The sequence below is a fragment of the Coregonus clupeaformis genome, chromosome 1, assembly GCF_020615455.1.
Source record: "Coregonus clupeaformis isolate EN_2021a chromosome 1, ASM2061545v1, whole genome shotgun sequence".
Lineage (NCBI taxonomy): Eukaryota > Metazoa > Chordata > Actinopteri > Salmoniformes > Salmonidae > Coregonus > Coregonus clupeaformis.
Genome location: NC_059192.1, coordinates 73108523 through 73129247, shown reverse-complemented (window position 1 = coordinate 73129247; position 20725 = coordinate 73108523). Strand labels below are relative to the sequence as shown.

Here is a 20725-nt window from a genome sequence, read left to right as displayed (position 1 = left end):
ATGTTTTCTGTAAGTCTTCACAAGATTTTCACACACTGTTGCTGGTATTTTGGTCCATTCCTCCATGCAGATCTCCTCTAGAGCAGTGATGTTTTGGGGCTGTCGCTGGGCAACACTGACTTTCAACTCCCTCCAAAGATTTTCTATGGGGTTGAAATCTGGAGACTGGCTAGGCCACTCCAGGACCTTGAAATGCTTCTTACGAAGCCACTCCTTCGTTGCCCGGGCGGTGTGTTTGGGATCATTGTCATGCTGAAAGACCCAGCCACGTTTCATCTTCAATGCCCTTGCTGATGGAAGGAGGTTTTCACTCAAAATCTCACGATACATGGCCCTATTCATTCTTTCCTTTACTCGGATCAGTCGTCCTGGTCCCTTTGCAGAAAAACAGCCCCAAAGCTTGATGTTTCCACCCCCATGCTTCACAGTAGGTATGGTGTTCTTTGGATGCAACTCAGCATTCTTTGTCCTCCAAACACGACGAGTTGAGTTTTTACCAAAAAGTTATATTTTGGTTTCATCTGACCATATGACATTCTCCCAATCCTCTTCTGGATCATCCAAATGCACTCTAGCAAACTTCAGACGGGCCTGGACATGTACTGGCTTAAGCAGGGGGACACGTCTGGCACTGCAGGATTTGAGTCCCTGGCGGCGTAGTGTGTTACTGATGGTAGGCTTTGTTACTTTGGTCCCAGCTCTCTGCAGGTCATTCACTAGGTCCCCCCCGTGTGGTTCTGGGATTTTTGCTCACCGTTCTTGTGATCATTTTGACCCCACGGGGTGAGATCTTGCGTGGAGCCCCAGATCGAGGGAGATTATCAGTGGTCTTGTATGTCTTCCATTTCCTAATAATTGCTCCCACAGTTGATTTCTTCAAACCAAGCTGCTTACCTATTGCAGATTCAGTCTTCCCAGCCTGGTGCAGGTCTACAATTTTGTTTCTGGTGTCCTTTGACAGCTCTTTGGTCTTGGCCATAGTGGAGTTTGGAGTGTGACTGTTTGAGGTTGTGGACAGGTGTCTTTTATACTGATAACAAGTTCAAACAGGTGCCATTAATACAGGTAACGAGTGGAGGACAGAGGAGCCTCTTAAAGAAGAAGTTACATGTCTGTGAGAGCCAGAAATCTTGCTTGTTTCTAGGTGACCAAATACTTATTTTCCACCATAATTTGCAAATAAATTCATAAAAAATCCTACAATGTGATTTTCTGGATTTTTTTCTTCTCAATTTGTCTGTCATAGTTGACGTGTACCTATGATGAAAATTACAGGCCTCTCTCATCTTTTTAAGTGGGAGAACTTGCACAATTGGTGGCTGACTAAATACTTTTTTTCCCCACTGTATGTATGTGTGTGTGTATGTATGTGTGTGTGTGTGTATATATATATATATATACTGCTCAAAAAAATAATGGGAACACTTAAACAACACAATGTAACTCCAAGTCAATCACACTTCTGTGAAATCAAACTGTCCACTTAGGAAGCAACACTGATTGACAATACATTTCACATGCTGTTGTGCAAATGGAATAGACAACAGGTGGAAATTATAGGCAATTAGCAAGACACCCCCAATAAAGGACTGGTTTTTCAGGTGGTGACCACAGACCACTTCTCAGTTCCTATGCTTCCTGGCTGATGTTTTGGTCACTTTTGAATGCTGGCGGTGCTTTCACTCTAGTGGTAGCATGAGACGGAATCTACAACCCACACAAGTGGCTCAGGTAGTGCAGCTCATCCAGGATGGCACATCAATGCGAGCTGTGGCAAGAAGGTTTGCTGTGTCTGTCAGCGTAGTGTCCAGAGCATGGAGGCGCTACCAGGAGACAGGCCAGTACATCAGGAGACGTGTAGAAGGCCGTAGGAGGGCAACAACCCAGCAGCAGGACTGCTACCTCCGCCTTTGTGCAAGGAGGAGCAGGAGGAGCACTGCCAGAGCCCTGCAAAATTACCTCCAGCAGGCCACAAATGTGCATGTGTCTGCTCAAACGGTCAGAAACAGACTCCATGAGGGTGGTATGAGGGCCCGACGTCCACAGGTGGGGGTTGAGCTTACAGCCCAACACCGTGCAGGACGTTTGGCATTTGCCAGAGAACACCAAGATTGGCTAATTCGCCGTGGAGAACGTTCTGCTGCCTGCAACATCCTCCAGCATGACCGGTTTGGCGGTGGGTCAGTCATGGTGTGGAGTGGCATTTCTTTGGTGTGCCGCACAGCCCTCCATGTGCTCGCCAGAGGTAGCCTGACTGCCATTAGGTACCGAGATGAGATCCTCAGACCCCTTGTGAGACCATATGCTGGTGTGGTTGGCCCTGGGTTCCTAATGCAAGACAATGCTAGACCTCATGTGGCTGTAGTGTGTCAGCAGTTCCTGCAAGAGGAAGGCATTGATGCTATGGACTGGGCCGCCCGTTCCCCAGACCTGAATCCAATTGAGCACATCTGGGACATCATGTCTCGCTCCATCCACCAACGCCACGTTGCACCACACTGTCCAGGAGTTGGCGGATGCTTTAGTCCAGGTCTGGGAGGAGATCCCTCAGGAGATCATCCGCCACCTCATCAGGAGCATGCCCAGGCGTTGTAGGGAGGTCATACAGGCACGTGGAGGCCACACACACTACTGAGCCTCATTTTGACTTGTTTTAAGGACATTACATCAAAGTTGGATCAGCCTGTAGTGTGGTTTTCCACTTTAATTTTGAGGATGACTCCAAATCCAGACCTCCATGGGTTGATACATTTGATTTCCATTGATAATTTTTGTGTGATTTTGTTGTCAGCACATTCAACTATGTAAAGAAAAATGTATTTAATAAGATTATTTCATTCATTCAGATCTAGGATGTGTTATTTTAGTGTTCCCTTTATTTTTTTGAGCAGTGTATATATATGTATGTGTATGTATATACTGAACAAAAATATAAACGCAACAATTTCAAAGATTTTACTGAGTTACAGTTCATATAAGGAAATCCAGTCAATTTAAATAAATTCATTAGGCCCTAATCTATGGATTTCACATGACTGGGCAGGGGCGCAGCCATGGGTGGGCCTTGGAGGGCATAGGCCCACCCACTGGGGAGCCAGGCCCAGCCAATCAGAATCATTTATTACAGACAGAAATACTCCTCAGATTCATCAGCTGTCTTGGTGGCTGGTCTCAGACGATACCGCAGGTGAAGAAGCTGGATGTGGAGGTCCTGCGCTGGCATGGTTACAGTGAGGGGAAAAAAGTATTTGATCCCCTGCTGATTTTGTACGTTTGCCCACTGACAAAGACTGATCAGTCTATAATTTTAATGGTAGGTTTATTTGAACACTGAGAGACAGAATAACAACAAAAAAATCCAGAAAAACTCATGTCAAAAATGTTATAAATTGATTTGCATTTTAATGAGGGAAGTAATTATTTGACCCCTCTGCAAAACATGACTTAGTACTTGGTGGCAAAACCCTTGTTGGCAATCACAGAGGTCAGACGTTTCTTGTAGTTGGCCACCAGGTTTGCACACATCTCAGGAGGGATTTTGTCACACTTCTCTTTGCAGATCTTCTCTAAGTCATTAAGGTTTCGAGCCTGACATTTGGCAACTCGAACCTTCAGCTCCCTCCACAGATTTTCTATGGGATTAAGGTCTGGAGACTGGCTAGGCCACTCCAGGACCTTAATGTGCTTCTTCTTGAGCCACTCCTTTGTTGCCTTGGCCGTGTGTTTTGGGTCATTGTCATGTTGGAATACCCATCCACGACCCATTTTCAATGCCCTGGCTGAGGGAAGGAGGTTCTCACCCAAGATTTGACAGTACATGGCCCCGTCCATCGTCCCTTTGCAGTGAAGTTGTCCTGTCCCCTTAGCAGAAAAACACCCCCAAAGCATAATGTTTCCACCTCCATGTTTGATGGTGGGAATGGTGTTCTTGGGGTCATAGGCAGCATTCCTCCTCCCCCAAACACGACGAGTTGAGTTGATGCCAAAGAGCTCGATTTTGGTCTCATCTGACCACAACACTTTCACCCAGTTCTCCTCTGAATCATTCAGATGTTCATTGGCAAACTTCAGACGGGCCTGTATATGTGCTTTCTTGAGCAGGGGGACCTTGCGGGCGCTGCAGGATTTCAGTCCTTCACGGCGTAGTGTGTTACCAATTGTTTTCTTGGTGACTATGGTCCCAGCTGCCTTGAGATCATTGACAAGATCCTCCCGTGTAGTTCTGGGCTGATTCCTCACCGTTCTCGTGATCATTGCAACTCCACGAGGTGAGGTCTTGCATGGAGCCCCAGGCCGAGGGAGATTGACAGTTCTTTTGTGTTTCTTCCATTTACGAATAATCGCACCAACTGTTGCCACCTTCTCACCAAGCTGCTTGGCGATGGTTTTGTAGCCCATTCCAGCCTTGTATAGGTCTACAATCTTGTCCCTGACATCCTTTGAGAGCTCTTTGGTCTTGGCCATGGTGGAGAGTTTGGAATCTGATTGATTTATTGCTTCTGTGGACAGGTGTCTTTTATACAGGTAACAGACTGAGATTAGGAGCACTCCCTTTAAGAGTGTGCTCCTAATCTCAGCTCGTTACCTGTATAAAAGACATCTGGGAGCCAGAAATCTTTCTGATTTGAGAGGGGGTCAAATACTTATTTCCCTCATTTAAAATGCAAATCAATTTATAACATTTTTGACATGCGTTTTTCTGGATTTTCTTTGTTGTTATTCTGTCTCTCTGTTCAAATAAACCTACCATTTAAAATTATAGACTGATAATTTATTTGTCAGTGGGCAAATGTACAAAATCAGCAGGGGATCAAATACTTTTTTCCCTCACTGTACATGTGGTCTGCGGTTGTGAGGTCGGTTGGACGTACTGTCAAATTCCATAAAATGACGTTGGAGGCAGCTTATGGTAGAGAAATTAACATTCAATTCTCTAGCAGCAGCTCTGGTGGACATTGCTGCAGTCAGCATGCCAATTGCATTCTCCCTCAAAATGTTAGTGATTAGCTTTTTGTGCGTATGGAACATTTCTAATACTTTTTTTTTCAGCTCATGAAACACAGATTTTTGTTCAGTGTATATATAGATAGATAATACTTGATGACTTTGCAATAATATTTTTTCAACATAAATCTACTGTTCTATTCCTTCTGACTGTCCACCCCCCCACCCTTTCTAAGCTTTATACCTGTAATGGGTTTTGATCATGTGGCCCTAAAACAGGCCTTTGCTGTAATTCTTCTCTTAACCAGTTGGGGGCGCCAGACTCCCCGAGCAGAGGGCAGAGGCTTTCGGCCAATCAGCAGGCTGAACAGAACCAGGTCCAAACTACCGCGTTGTTGTTGTTGTTATGGCCTGTAATTGCTGTGTTTTTGACAACGTTGTCTCATAAAAGCTTCATCTAGCCTTTGTGCCACCATAGATCATAGTACACTGCCAGCTGCATGCAACCCAAGCAGGTTACTCACCTGTGGGGCTAAATCTAAAATGATCCCTATTCCCTATGTAGTGCATTACTTTCAGCCCTATGGGGCACTGACCAAAAGTAGTGCACTATATAGGGAATAGGGTGCCATTTCAGATGCATCCTAGTGTTTCAGTGGTAGAGTCGGCTTGCTAGGATTACTAATGCATAGAGAGCACCAGCTGTACTTCAACCCAATCAACTACACTGTAGAATTGACTAAAACGTGTTTGTTGATTTTGCTTTCTAACTGTGTGCTCTAACAACTTTGATTTCAATTGAGGTGTTTTTTCCGGTTGGTTTAAACTGCATTTAGTTTTGTTGGTTTAAACTGCATTTAGTTTTGTTGGTTTAAACTGCATTTAGTTTTGTTGGTTTAAACTGCATTTAGTTTTGTTGGTTTGTTTTATGCACTTTATACCATTTGCCTTTTGACTGGGCATTAATGGTTGTGTTGCATTGGCTAACCTTTTTTCATATATGCTTATTCCTTTTTGAGAGAAAGAAGCTAAGACTATTGGGATATAGCCCTTGACCATCTGTCAGTATTTCATTTATTTTCCTCCTCCCTCTCTCCTTTTATTCCTCCTGTTCCTCCTCCTCCTCTTTCTCTTCCATAGGATGAGATGTTAAATGCTAACCGTGGAGGCTCCAAGTCCAACACACCCATGTCTCCTAAAGGGGGCTCCAGGTCGGGGACCCCCATGTCCAGCCAAGGAGGAGGCTCCAAAATGTCCTCGCAACAAGGTGGCTCTAAATCAGCCACCCCCATGTCTTCTCAAGGAGGGTCCAAATCCGGTACCCCCATTTCATCTCAAGGGGTAGACTCTATGTCAGTTACCCCAATGTCCACGCAAAGCGGTTGCTCCAAATCTGTCACCCCAAAGTCCAGTCAAGGGGGCGGGTCTATGTCGGCCACTTCCATGTCTACTTCCGTGTCTGACGTTGCCATGGCGTCTGTGGAAACGCCCCTCCAGGAAGAGTTAGAGGAAGTGGGCAAGGGTCTGAACAGGAACCTGGACAGAAGCAACAGGATGCCAGAGAACATCAGCAGTAAGAACACCACAGTACAGGAGGGTCAGGAGGGACAGGACTCAGAGCTGAGAGGAGGGGCAGGACCTCTCACAGGCACAGGTCAGTGCTGCAGCTATAGGGCATAAACTGCGATAACATGGGGATTGGCTATGTTGGGGGACTTGGATTAGGGACATTAAAAAACCTACTAAAATGTGTTTGGCATCACATTGGCCTCACCACTGTATTCACCATGTCAAACGTACCCATATGTCCCACAAGGATAATACTCAAACATGTCATTCCCTCTCCTCTCCAGACGCAGCAGATGACAACACTGAGTCATCGGAGGTGCAGGCCATCATAGAGTCCACTCCTGAACTGGACATGGACCTCAGTGGCTACGGAGACACCAGGTAGGGTCAACAGGAAGTAGTGTTTCTATCTCCATCCTGAACACTGAATCATCATTTATGTGTCAAACTGTACAGACAATCCATTCGCGCTTGGTCCTTCCAGCTGGATATGAAAACAAATACTTTATTTTATGATGTAATGTATCGTAGCTGTGGTCACTCAGATGACCTCCCTCTCTCCCTCCCCCATCCCTCTCTCCCTCCCCCATCCCTCTCTCTCTCCCTCCCCCATCCCTCTCTCTCTCCCTCCCCCATCCCTCTCTCTCTCCCTCCCCCATCCCTCTCTCTCTCCCTCCCCCATCCCTCTCTCTCTCCCTCCCCATTCCTCTCTCTCTCCCTCCCCATCCCTCTCTCTCTCCCTCCCCCATCCCTCTCTCTCTCCCTCCCCATCCCTCTCTCTCTCCCTCCCCATCCCTCTCGCTCGCTCGCTCTCCCTCCCCATCCCCCATCCCTCTCTCTCCCTCCCCCATCCCTCTCTCTCCCTCCCCCATCCCTCTCTCTCTCCCTCCCCCATCCCTCTCTCTCTCCCTCCCCCATCCCTCTCTCTCTCCCTCCCCATCCCTCTCTCTCTCTCTCCCTCCCCCATCCCTCTCTCTCTCCCTCCCTCCCCCATCCCTCTCTCTCTCCCTCCCTCCCCCATCCCTCTCTCTTCCCCCATCCCTCGCTCTCCCTCCCCATCCCTCTCTCTCCCTCCCCATCCCTCCCGCCCCCCATCCCTCCCTCCCCATCCCTCTCTCGCCCTCCCCATCCCTCTCTCCCTCCCCCATCCCTCCCTCCCTCCCCCCATCACTATCTCCCCCATCCCTCTCTCTTCCCCCCATCCCTCGCTCTCCCTCCCCATCCCTCTCTCTCCCTCCCCATCCCTCCCGCCCCATCCCTCCCTCCCCATCCCTCTCTCGCCCTCCCCATCCCTCTCTCCCTCCCCCATCCCTCTCTCTCCCATCCCTCTCTCTCCCATCCCTCTCTCTCCCATCCCTCTCTCTCCCATCCCTCTCTCCCTTCTCCGCATCTCTCTCTCTCCCATCCCTCTCTCCCTCCCCCATCCCTCTCTCCAGTACTCCTACTAAAGGAGTAGGTATAGAAAACATGGCGTTCGACAGGAACACAGAGTCTCTGTTTGCGGAGCTGTCCTCGGCAGGACCCGACATGGAAGTAGACATAGCAGACATGGACGAGGGGGCCGACCTGCTCGGTAAGACACGCCCACCGTAGACACTTGCCATCTCATACCCACGCCTTGAGTAAATCTGGAGAACTCTACCTCAATCCCAAATGAATGGCAAAGACTCGACTGACACTTGTGTGTACATCCCATATACTAGGATGGACTCCCCTTTCTACAGAAATAGTTAGCCTTTTATCCCATATCACATTAACTTTCTATCTCCATACTGTATATTTCATCTCATTATTTCATACTTTTCTTGGATCCTCTCCAGATGAGTTTTCTGGTGTGTATCAACCATTTCATTCATCCCCCTTCTCCCTTATCACTCTCATAACCTTCTCCCTAGTTCTCCCTTTTTAGCTCCCAAACTATGACTAAAATATACAGTGGGATCTCCCTCTTGGTGAGGTTGTAGGTTAGGTATTCTTTAGGCTGTATATTGACCTGGTAGGGTCCCGGTAGGGTCCCCGTAGGGTCCCCGTAGAGTCCCCGTAGAGTCCCCGTAAAGTCCCTGTAGAGTCCCCGTAAAGTCAAGTCGTGTGCTGTAAGACGATCTTGTCAAGTTAATCCATTTTGTTTTCCACCTCATATTGCCAGCATGGGTGTCAGACTCAGACCGTAACTTCCTGGGTAAGACTGAAGGAGGGTGTGTATCTTGTTGTTTTATATCCTTCCATTTTAGACTGGAGGAATTCCCAATTCTTATTTCATTGTTTTCCTTTTCATCCCTGCTGGTCTCTTCTTCTAAGGTATGGGTCGTGAAGTGGAGCACCTCATCCACGAGAACACTCAGCTGCTGGAGACCAGGTAAGGCATGTTTTCAGATCACCTGCATCCATGCTCAAGAAATCAATGGAACATTATTAATCAGTAAGAGCATGAATGTCCCACGTTGTGTAGTAAATAGCACACTACTGCCACCTGCTGTTCACGGAGGGATTTAGCTTTCATCAAAGACAGAGTTCACCTAGAGCAGTGTTTCTGAATCCTGGTCCTGGGGAATCAAAGGGGTGCACATTTCTGTTTTTGTCCTAGCACTAAACACCCAATTCCATTAATCAAAGTTTTGATGATGAGTTGATTAGTGGAATCAGGTGTGTAATGCTAGGACAAAAACAGAAATGTGCACCCCTTTGATTCCCCAGGACCAGGATGCAGAAACACTGGCCCAGAGAAAGTGGGTGTAGGGCCTAATGATCATGCTGACTAATCTCTGTCCTCTCGGTCTCGTCAGAAATGCGTTGAACGTGGTGAAGAATGACCTGATAGCGCGTGTGGATGAGCTATCGTGTGAGAAGGAGGTGTTGCAGGGAGAGCTGGAGGCTGTGACTCAGGCCAAGACCAGACTGGAGGAGAAGAACAAGGAACTGGAAGAGGAACTGAAGAAGTCAGTCTCTACTATACCTTTCTTCTCTCTGTCAGTTTTATTCCCCTGTTGAGATTAATATAGGATCCCCAGGCATCTCCAGTGTGTCTGATGTGTGTGTTCATCTCCAGTGTGTGTGACGTGTGTGTTCATCTCCAGTGTGTGTGACGTGTGTGTGTTCATCTCCAGTGTGTGTGTCTGATGTGTGTGTTCATCTCCAGTGTGTGTGACGTGTGTGTTCATCTCCAGTGTGTGTGTCTGATGTGTGTTTTCAGCTCCAGTGTGTGTGACGTGTGTGTTCATCTCCAGTGTGTGTGACGTGTGTGTTCATCTCCAGTGTGTGTGACGTGTGTGTTTCTCTCTTAGGGTTCGGTCCGTGGCGGAGGAAGACAAAAGGAAGACTAAGAGTGAGAACAGTGAGGAAGATGTGAGTTCTGTGTGTGTGTGTGTGTGTGTGTGTGTGTGTGTGTGTGTGTGTGTGTGTGTGTGTGTGTGTGCGCGCGCGGACATGTGTGTCTAATGATGGTGCTGATACCACTCCTGGCAGGCGGATGTTCCTACAGCCCAGAGGAAGAGGTTCACCAGAGTAGAGATGGCCAGAGTCCTCATGGAGAGGAACCAGTACAAGGAGAGACTGATGGAGCTACAGGAAGCTGTACGATGGACAGAGATGATACGGTGAGAAGAGAGGGGAGGAGGAGAGGAGAGGGAGGAGGGGAATCTTGTAACTAAGAGCCAATTTTATGCTTGATCCGAAAATGTGGTCGGAGGCTCCGTATGGAGGGTGTGACGCAATTGCGGAGCCTCCGGAGGCATGCAGAGGCCAAATCAAGCTCCGTACACATAGCCATGCGCCTCCCAAATGTTGTAACAATGCGGAGGGCTCTGTATAGCTCCGCATTGACATGATTGGTTGACGGTAGGTGGACGCTGGAGGTCCTGTATAAACACAAACTCACTTTCTTGACAACAGCTCTTCTCAACAGCTCTGCGCTGCGCCGTGAAGCGCAAAAAATATGAATGCCCTGACTTCTGCAGAGGCCTCGTGACCGTAAATGCTGCACGGCCAATGCAGATGTCGGATTGACCATGTAGCGCCTTTAAAGCTGAGCTAGTCCAAAACAAAGTGATGCATATTGAAGAGTTTTTGTCTTCTGTGTTCCACCCACACAATGTTCTTATTGATAAATATGCACCCCTTCTAGTGCGTTCCCTCCTGGGCGATTCTAGCTGGTTGAGTAACAAGGTCGTTTTTGTCTCAGCTGAATAGTGAGGACTCATTGTTACAACATTTAAATGTGTTCTCTTCCCTCAGAGCATCTAGAGAGAACCCTGCTGCCGCAGACAAGAAGAAATCCAGCATCTGGCAGTTGTAAGCTTCCCTCCTTTTTTACCATCACTCATTTTCTATTACCACTCCTTTTTTACCATCACTCATTTTCTACTACCACTCCTTTTTTACCATCACTCATTTTCTACTACCACTCCTTTTTTACCATCACTCATTTTCTATTACCACTCCTTTCTAGCTCTCATTTTCTTCACTCCTTCAATACAATCCTTCTCCTTTACTTAACTCTTCTTTTCTCCCTACACTCCTCCTCTCAGAGCTGTCATACGTACCTGAAGCTAAAGTCACTGTACGATGATTGTTGACCATCGTTGATTCTGTTTCCTCCTTTTGTTTTGATCGTGTTTTGATCTCCAGCGTGTAGGTAAACCTTTGCCATGCTAAGGGTCTTCTTGATTCTGTTTCTTAACAAACAACACCAATAAACCATGCAGGGAGTGCCTGCCTGATCAGAGAATGGCTTTTACTTCAAGTGTCATTTTGTTTTTGTTGTAAGTCGGCGTGAGTTCACATTTTTTGAAATCTCCCAAGGGAAACCAACACGTATGCTCTGTTTTCAAACGTTTAGAAAACGATTCACCTACAAACGGAAGGTGTCTGTGTGTACCTAGTACGCATATGAAATATATTTTACTGAAATGTCTTATAAACTGCAATTTCCTGATACAGGCTCTCCCTGTTAAGTTTCAGTAGGAATGGTAATGGTGTGTGGTTATGTTTGACATGTATTGTTGGAGAGGGGTGTAATGCGTCTGACTAATCATTTATTTATATTTTAGGCAGAGGGTAAAGCATTTATTTGTTGGAGAGGCGGTGTGTGCGTGAAATGTTAAATGCATGTTTATTTATGAAGAAATCCCCTGTGTTTTCTGTTGCCCTCTGCTCCTCTGGTCCCTCTCTCTCTGTTATATCATGCCTGTTGTTGTTGTTGTCGTATGTGTGCAGGAGGTGTGATGGGGTTGGGATGTGGGAGGGTGTGTGTGATGGGGTTGGGATGTGGGAGGGTGTGTATGATAGGGGGGTGTGATGGGAGAAGGTGGGCGTACGGTGGAATAGATTGTTGTATTCCAGAGTCAGATGCTGTGTACAGTATGCAATCTGTGATTGGACAGATTTCTGAACTGACACACTGAGTTTGTGACCAAGAGGGAAGGCTATTTTCTGCTTTATGGAGAGGGTCATGTAGTATATATGTTTTGACCTGATGGACTGTAAATATTTGATCTTAAAGAATCCTGATATTTCTGGACCTAGTCTTCTCATCTCACTCTGCTACTTAACAAGCGTTGTGTCTAGAGCTGGGATTAGCAGCAATAGTTTGGAACGTTGTGTTTTGTGTTGACATACTAACTGCCTGGTTCGTGTTACAGTATTAACCAACGCATTCCCTGCTCTCCCATCCCCTGTAAAATCACTGAGTGGAGACTGGCTCGCTGTTAAACCCTGCTTTTGGTCGTAGTAGTGGGTGTGTGTGGGAGGGTAATCAACCCTTGATTTGATTATTTATCCCTTAAACCCTGCCGCTGCTGCTTTGTCCACCTTTTACCCCTCTATGTGTCTCTGTGCTCTTTCTTTCTACCCCTCCCTCCATCCCTCTGTCCCTCCCTCCATCCTCCAGTTTCAGCCGGTTGTTCAGTTCAAGTGGCGCAGCGGCTAAGAAGCCGGCGGAGGCGGCTCCGGTCAACGTGAAGTACAATGCCCCCTCCTCCCAGGTCCAGCCCTCCGTAAAGAAGAGGAGTGCAGCGCTGCAACAGTTACCCAGCGACAAGAGCAAGGCCTTCGACTTCCTCAATGAGGAGTGAGTGTTGGAGACATCTACTCATCTACTCATCTGTCCATTCACTCATGATCCCCCCATTTATTCATACAGTCTTTCACTCATCAAGGATTGAATCATCCTTTGGCCCCACCCTCCATGCCCCCATCCTTTCAGTTCATTTATCTATCTACGCCAGATTGTATGTCCAGAATAGATGTGATGTTTTTTATGCATCCCCCCTTCAGGTCTGAGGCAGGCAACATGGTGTCTCGTAGGGAGCAGAAGAGAGCCCAGTACAGACAGGTGAAAGCCCACGTTGAGAAGGAGGAGGACAGCCGGGTACAGGCCTACGGGTGGAGCCTGCCGCAGAAATTCAAGGTAGGACAAGTCACTTTGTGGATTACTTTATATGGCTGACTTTTTATAGACGGGCTGTAGGTAACGTTAGGTTAAGCGACTCCAGGTATTCTGACCACGCTGTTTTATTTTACAGGTGGCCAACGGTGGTCAGACGTCAGAGAACAAGATGAAGAATCTACCTGTACCGGTCTACCTCCGACCACTGGATGAGAAAGATGCTACCATGAAGGTGTGTGTACCAGAGTATGTGAGCGGCGTGGAGCTGGAGCGGAGCGTGCCCATTTTGACTGGAGCGTGGAGCGAGTTCCCCAAAGGCTGGAGCATCGGCCTTCTCGCCTGCTCCAGTAGCGCTCACTTCACCAGCTCAGGGCATGCCCGGCCCAGCATGCATTTGTAGTCTACTTGTGTGCTGCTATAGCCCCTTGCTTTAGCTACTGTCATGGAGTTAGCTAAATATTTTCATAAAGAAATTGATCAAACACACAGCTGCAAAAACAAGGTGACTTACAAAGATGAGGACCAAGAGCAAGAGAGGGAGTGCAGGGATGTAGTGTCCACAAATAAAGAATCATTGTGGAATCTGAAAAGACACGTATCCGGAAAGCATGATGGTGTACTTAGTACGTGCACATGCTAACAGAAAGGAACGAGGTGGGTAGATAACTAGAAAGGATGATAAGTGGGATTTCCGACCGCTCAACTCCACTCCCATGCTTCAACTCCACTCCCATGCTTCAACTCCACTCCCATGCTTCAACTCCACTCCCATGCTTCAACTCCACTCCCATGCTTCAACTCCACTCCCATGCTTCAACTCCACTCCCATGCTTCAACTCCACTCCCATGCTTCAACTCCACTCCCATGCTTCAACTCCACTCCCATGCTTCAACTCCACTCCCATACTCTATTCTTACCTTGTATGTCGCTCTAGATACAGTGACGTATTGCTAACTGTGTGTCTCCCTCCCGTAGCTGTGGTGTGCTGTGGGTGTGAACCTGTCGGGGGGTAAGACTCGTGACGGCGGTTCAATAGTAGGAGCCAGTGTGTTCTACAGTGACCTGACCAGCCCTGGTACTGAGAGCCCTCATAGCAAGATAGGATCACAGAGCAGTCTGGACAAACTGGACCAGGACCTAAAGGTACATGTACACAACACACACAGTCACACGGTCATTCAGCATGCGCTCATACAATACAGACACACAGACACGCTCATACACACACACTCATACACCTTTTCCCACTGTGTGTGTGTAGGAGCAGGAGAAGGAGCGGCATCACCAGGAGGAGCTGTCCTCTCTGGTGTGGATCTGTACCAGTACTCAGGCCACCACTAAGGTCATCGTCATCGATGCCAACCAGCCTGGGAACGTCCTGGAGAACTTCTTTGTCTGCAACTCCCACGTCCTCTGCATGGCCAGCGTGCCAGGTCTGTGTGTTTGTGTGTGGGTCAAGTGTGTGTGCATTTTATATGTACACTCAAGACCCAGCAAAATACGTATATTTCTTTTGATTGTAGCTAACCATAACATGTTTGTTTGTACACGTTTATATATGGTGTTTGTGGTCGTGCGTGTGTGTGTGTGTGTGTGTGTGTGTGTGTGTGTGTGTGTGTACGTGTGTGCTTGCGTGGTCGCGTGTGACGTGTGTGTGTGTGTGTGTCAGGTGCCAGAGAGACCGACTACCCGGCAGGGGAGGAGGTACCCCATAACCTGAAGGCGGGGTCAGGTGCTGAGGGCGGGACTCTGGAAGCCAGCACAACCAGCAGCGGCTCAGGGGGCGAAGCTGGAGTGCTGGCAGGGATCAATGTGGTTGGCTGCTCTACCGAGGGGGAGGTGGCTGCCCCCCAGACAGCAGTCACAGAGAATGAGACAGACACCGGTAAGAGACGTCCCTCTGAAGTTTGAGCATCACAATTCTTAGCAGTTTCTACTGATCTAGTCACACTGGACTGATGTGCTAAGTTAGTGGATTTTATGCTAGTTCCAGAGGTGGGTGATTGCTGGGTATGCATTTGCTAGCTAGACTAGAGGTCTTTGGACCCGGACCTGAACAGACCCGAGAACAATCAGACCTGAACCCGAATGGAACCGAGGACAACTTGACCTAGACCCGATCAGTACCCTAACGGGTCTGGTTCTAGATTGGACCCGAGTGACAACAATGTTATGTTTATCAGCAAAGTTGAACTTCTGTTTAACAAATAGGTCTTTATATGTCGGCTAGGCCTTCTATAAGTTAATAAATTAACCTTATTAGCGTAAAATAAATATGCTATAGCCTATGCAGAGCTGTGGTCAGGTCCATTCGGGTTCACTCAGTCTGTCAGCTGTAGCTACATAGACCCGATGACAATCGAACCAGTGAAGCCCTCTAACCTAAACCCTTTCACCCCAGTTTCTCCATGGAGAGATCTGCTGAATTCCAAGGTCTACCCTACAGGGTTATAGAAACATGTGGTTTGGACTATGGATTCCCTGTCCGTTTAATAAGTCTTCTACTATTATTCTCTCTCCCGCTCTCCTCCCTGTGTAGACTCCAAGGCTGCAGAGGAGGCTACTGAAGCTACAGAGGCCAGTGCAGGTCCTGCAGGCCCGGAGCATGACTTAAGTCAGAGGGGAGTCTACACTGAACATGTCTTCACTGACCCTCTGTGTGTTCAGAGTACTAGTCCTGGGAAGACGCCAGCCAACTACACACAGAGGTATGGGATACATGGACGGACACACACACACACACACACACACACACACACACACCGCACGTTATAACATCCTGTTTCCATTCTCAGGGAGTCTGATCTGGTAAAGGATGGTGTGAGCTCCAACCCTAACCCAGAGGAACAGGACCTGATGAGAGAAGAAGCCCAGAAGATGAGCAGTGTTTTACCTACCATGTGGCTGGGGGCACAGAACGGATGGTGAGATGCCAATCCACTAATTAATCAATCAGATATGTTTATCCATCTCATATTGATCTCATCAGTCAAACTGGTGTGTGTTTTTCTGTGTGTGTGTGTTCCAGTGTGTACGTGCACTCGTCAGTGGCCCAGTGGAGGAAGTGTCTCCACTCTATAAAGCTGAAGGACTCTGTCCTGGGCATCGTCCATGTGAAGGGGAGAGTGTTGGTGTCTCTGGCTGATGGAACACTGGCTATCTTCCACAGAGGAGTGGGTAAGGTTGACGCGTTTCCATATGCTTTCTTACATGTGTTTTTGTGTCCGTTGATCTACTTGAATCCTATATAAGGGTATCAATTAAAGGATTTATATGCTGATGCTAACACCCCCCCCCTCCCCCTCCAGATGGTCAGTGGGATCTGACCAACTACCACCTGTTAGACCTGGGCAGACCCCACCACTCTATCCGCTGTATGACCGTGGTTCACGACAAGGTCTGGTGTGGCTTCAGGAACAAGATCTACGTGGTCCAGCCCAAAGCCATGAAGATAGAGGCATGCCTGACACACACACACAAACAAACACACACACACACGGAATCACACAGGCTCAGACAGGCTCAGACGGACTGACTCACATACCTAACACAGAAGTCTAGCCATCCACAGATTATAGTTTTAACCCTCCTTTTCCATCCTGTCTCTCCATCTCCCCCTCTCCCCCCCCCGTAGAAGTCGTTTGATGCCCACCCCCGTAAGGAGAGCCAGGTGAGACAGCTGGCGTGGGATGGAGATGGTATCTGGGTGTCCATCCGACTGGACTCTACTCTGAGACTGTTCCACGCCCACACACACCAACACCTGCAGGACGTCGACATAGAGCCCTACGTCAGCAAGATGCTGGGTGAGGAACCAAGGGCATTTAAATACCTGTTATTGTGTTCTGTGTTCTATGCTTCTAACGCAGCGTGATTGTGGTGTTTGTGTGTCCTTGTTAGCTGAATGATATGGGACAGGGATTCATGGCATTAGAAAGCCCAAGTCACATACAGGAAATACAGACCCATACTTCATTATTTCTATTTTTTTAACAATACGTCATGTTGATCTCCCTCAGGTACGGGGAAACTGGGCTTCTCGTTTGTCAGGATCACAGCTCTCATGGTGTCCTGTAACTGTCTCTGGGTCGGCACCGGCAACGGAGTCATCATCTCTATACCTCTCACTGACAGTAAGGGGAAGTCTCTCTCTCTCCATCCCCCGCTCTCTGTGCCCATCACTCTCTCTCTCCCCTCTCTCTATGTAATGATTCATTTCTCTCTCCATCCCACCATCTATCCACCATCTCTCTATTTTAATGATTCATCTCTCTCTCGCTCTGCCTCTAGCCGATAAGGTGACAGCGGGGCCAGGTAAACCTGGTGGAGTGATCCGTGTGTATGGAGATGAGAACAGTGACAAGGTGACAGCTGGAACCTTCGTACCCTTCTGCTCCATGGCTCATGCTCAGCTCTGTTTCCATGGTCACCGAGACGCCGTCAAGTTCTTCACGGCTGTCCCAGGTAACTTCACTTCTCCTCCTCCCTCTCTTCTCCTCCTCCTCCTGCCTTTTAACTGGATGAAGGTCCTCCCTCCCCCCCAGGTCAGGTGATCCCGTCAGGTGCTGGCGAAGCAGCAGAGGTGGGGAGTGACAAGGGGGTAGGGGAGCACCCTCAACAGCAACTGGACAGGTCTGTTCTGGTGATGAGTGGCGGAGAGGGATACATCGACTTCAGGATGGGTGAGTTGGCTAGGACGATCATATCAGACAATCAATTGACAAGTACAGTCCGTATATGAAAACATACAGGTTTGTATGAGTTGAAGTGGCTTAATGTTTAATGTCTTGCTGTGTGTGTGTGTGTGTGTGTGTGTCTTTGTGTGTGTGTCTGTCTGTGTCTTTGTGTGTGTGTGTGTGTGTGTGTGTGTAGGTGACGAGGCTGGGGAAACTGAGGAGCCACTGGATGAGCACACTCTGAAGCTGCAGCCGTTCCTGGCTAAAGCTGAGAGGAGTCACCTGATCGTCTGGCAGGTCATGGGCAGTCAGGCCTGAACTTTAACCCCTGATCTCTGACCCTGCCACAGAGATTAGGAGTGGGAGGAGCCTGCTCAAAGCAGGAACAAGCTGCCCAATCAGATTCACTCTTCTGCATGTTTCTTTTTGTTTTACGGTTATTTGTTTATTTAATTTTAAATTTGACTGATTGTATCGAATTTTAAATCTGATACAAGCCTGTTGCTCTTCTATCATTACTATAATTATTATTATTACTATAATTATTATTATTGAAAACAAAATCATTTCTGTTTATTTAATTTTCTTAGGTCATGTTTTGCACATGGTTTTCTATTGGACGCTTAGTGTCCAACCCCTCTGTCCAAATACTGTGTGGTGATTGGTGGAATCCATGTATGTTCAGGGTGTGTCTTTGGCCACACCCTTGTCCTCATCTCTGCTTCCTTTCAGTAAAGGACAGAGAGGAGACAATACTGTATGAAACTCTACGAGACACAGGATAATAATGATGTCTGTGTTTGAACTGCAAAACCAAATCAACCGCATGATGTCTCACGTCGTCCAATAAGAAAGCAAGGATTACAGGACAATCCAGCGAGGGAGCCAATCCTCTGTCCTAAATGACATAGGTGTGCTCTTCTTGCATGCTCATTTGTGTTTAATTTTGTGAGAACATGGATGTTGATTGTATGCAAGACAGTTTAATCAATTGTCAGTTTTCTGGACCTGGGATCAGTGTTGTTCTCCATGACTATGATGTATGTTTAGGAAAACCTAATAGATCACAGATCAATCATGTCTGTAGCTGCAGGGTCAGAGAATCGCCCTATTCCAATACTTAAAAATGCATCCTCCCTTCCTAGGGGTAATTACAACTGGGTTGGATTGATGATTGAAATAATAGAATGGAGACAGATTAGTTATTAATTACCTCACGGAAGGTAGGTAGGAAGGCAGGGTTGCACTTTAAGAGTGTTGGAACAGGGTCTCTGACTTTAGTTTCTGGGCTGCTGCTCTCCCGTCTTCCTTCCCACCAGCTAGAGTTTGCAGACATTTTACGAAAATCAACGGCTGCCTTAGGTTTGAAAGTTACAAAAAAACAAAACATTATGGACTTTTGAAGTGTGACCGAGTATTTATACCTATGTAAAAGGATGTTACACAGACGGTTACCAAAGGAAAATAATTTCAGTTGATCAGAATAATGTAAATGTACGGCATTGTAGCAGCATTTTCAGCCAGTCTCTCTGTAGATACAATAATATTTTGACAGACAGTCTCTTTATAAGGTTCATGGTGTATAGATAGATGGATAGAAAGATATATTTTTAAGCTATCATCTCTGCAAATGAACTAAGAGCATTTTCTAGAGAGCAGAGATGTGAGAGTGTATAATAGCTGGTTTCTCTGCTTCTGGAGTCTTTTGTATGCTGAGAGTAGATGTTACCCATAGGCACAGATCTAGGATCAATTTACCCTCCAAATCCCAACGTGAACAATTAGGGGGGAACAACTCAACACTGACCTTAGATAAGCATCTAGGGGCAACGTCTTCCTTTTACCTTTTGTACACTAGGGGACAGGGTGACTGTGAACTCTGACCGAACAGGATCCCTCCTGATAGGTTGACATGATACTGAAGTGTTCAGAGACTATTTTAAGCCTATTTTTATTATTGACTTTTTGTACATTTGTCTTTTTGACCCTAATCTGTGGTTGCGTCTAGATGGGGAGGAAGGTGTCATTTGACACACTCGGTCGGTGTCTGGTCTGTGTACCAGCAGATTGTGCTGGTGAGTGTTACTCCGGAGTCTGTCCTGAGGAGTGAACAAGGGTGTGTGTGCGTGTGTGCCTTTGTGCCTGTCAGTGTGTGTGTGTTTCTCCTCTCCAGGAGAAGAGGCGCCTCATATCGCAGTTTAGCCATTTCAGTATTTATTTCTATGAAAGAGCCTTTGCAGTTCAGAATGTAACTTTGTACAATATGAAATATGACTATATATGAATATAAAATGTATATCAAACATTGAAATGGCTTGGGTTTATTGTTTTGACACTGTTATTGGAATAGTTGAATTGGAGAGGGAGTAACTACTGAGTTATGCTCTACACTCAGTGTACAAAACATTAAGAACAACTTCATATAATATTGAGTTGCACCACCTTTTGCCCTCAGAAAAGCCTCAATTCGTCAGGGCATGGACTCTACAAGGTGTCAAGCGTTCCACAGGGATACTGGCCCATGTTGACTGCAATGCGTCCCACAGTTGTGTCAAGTTGGCTGGATGTCCTTTGGGTGGTGGACCATTCTTCTTGATACACACGGAAAACTGTTGAGCGTGGAAAAACATTTTGTCTTACCCATTCACCCTCTGAATGGCACACATACACAATCCATGTCTCGAGGATTAAAAATCCTTCTTTAACCTGTCTCCTCCCCTTCATCTACACTGATTGAAGTGGCTTTAACAAGTGACATCAATAAGGGATCATGGCTTTCGCCAGGATTCACCTGGTCAGTCTGTCATGGAAAGAATAGGTGTTCCTAATGTTTTGTACACTGTATATCCCGAGGGGGAGGTTGAGTGCACTGGGGATAAGTTGTCATTAGGCACAGATCTGGGGCCAGTTTAACTTCACAAAATCCTTCGTTACTGCTCTGGTAAAATGTGTGAAACTGACTTTAGTCAGTGCCTAAGATCAACTTCTTCCAACTCCAACCTGGAGGTTGATGAACAGGTCAAGGTTCCCCCTCTGACTTGTCATGTTGCCGTGACTATGGTTGTCCCCAGTAACAGTACATGGATCACCTATCTATGTACTGCTACAGCATATCTTTAGCCTTAATTATTTTAACAATCAATTAAACTGACT

At 47.1% G+C, this 20725-nt stretch overlaps 1 protein-coding gene across 4 annotated transcripts in view; it reads left to right on the top strand.

Moving 5' to 3' along the window:
• LOC121576468 (C-Jun-amino-terminal kinase-interacting protein 4-like) overlaps positions 1-19883 on the top strand; it is a 53107-nt gene extending 33224 nt beyond the window's left edge. The window contains exons 6-31 of one of the 4 annotated variants that reach the window (XM_045222588.1): positions 5253-5321; positions 6085-6598; positions 6798-6894; positions 7950-8086; positions 8660-8692; positions 8812-8869; positions 9297-9449; positions 9795-9855; positions 9976-10106; positions 10744-10800; positions 11137-11139; positions 12398-12577; positions 12784-12916; positions 13032-13127; positions 13872-14039; positions 14158-14329; positions 14566-14781; positions 15436-15604; positions 15692-15820; positions 15925-16073; positions 16205-16353; positions 16531-16702; positions 16916-17029; positions 17187-17360; positions 17441-17578; positions 17769-19883. In XM_045222588.1, coding sequence (XP_045078523.1) covers positions 5253-5321; positions 6085-6598; positions 6798-6894; positions 7950-8086; positions 8660-8692; positions 8812-8869; positions 9297-9449; positions 9795-9855; positions 9976-10106; positions 10744-10800; positions 11137-11139; positions 12398-12577; positions 12784-12916; positions 13032-13127; positions 13872-14039; positions 14158-14329; positions 14566-14781; positions 15436-15604; positions 15692-15820; positions 15925-16073; positions 16205-16353; positions 16531-16702; positions 16916-17029; positions 17187-17360; positions 17441-17578; positions 17769-17890 — 3594 coding nt within the window. In that variant the 3' untranslated portion in view covers positions 17891-19883. The remainder of the gene's footprint in view (positions 1-5252; positions 5322-6084; positions 6599-6797; positions 6895-7949; positions 8087-8659; positions 8693-8811; positions 8870-9296; positions 9450-9794; positions 9856-9975; positions 10107-10743; positions 10801-11136; positions 11140-12397; positions 12578-12783; positions 12917-13031; positions 13128-13871; positions 14040-14157; positions 14330-14565; positions 14782-15435; positions 15605-15691; positions 15821-15924; positions 16074-16204; positions 16354-16530; positions 16703-16915; positions 17030-17186; positions 17361-17440; positions 17579-17768) is intronic. The other 3 variants (XM_045222600.1, XM_045222597.1, XM_041889632.2) reach the window with 3 other exon arrangements.
• The last annotated feature ends 842 nt before the right edge of the window (positions 19884-20725 follow it).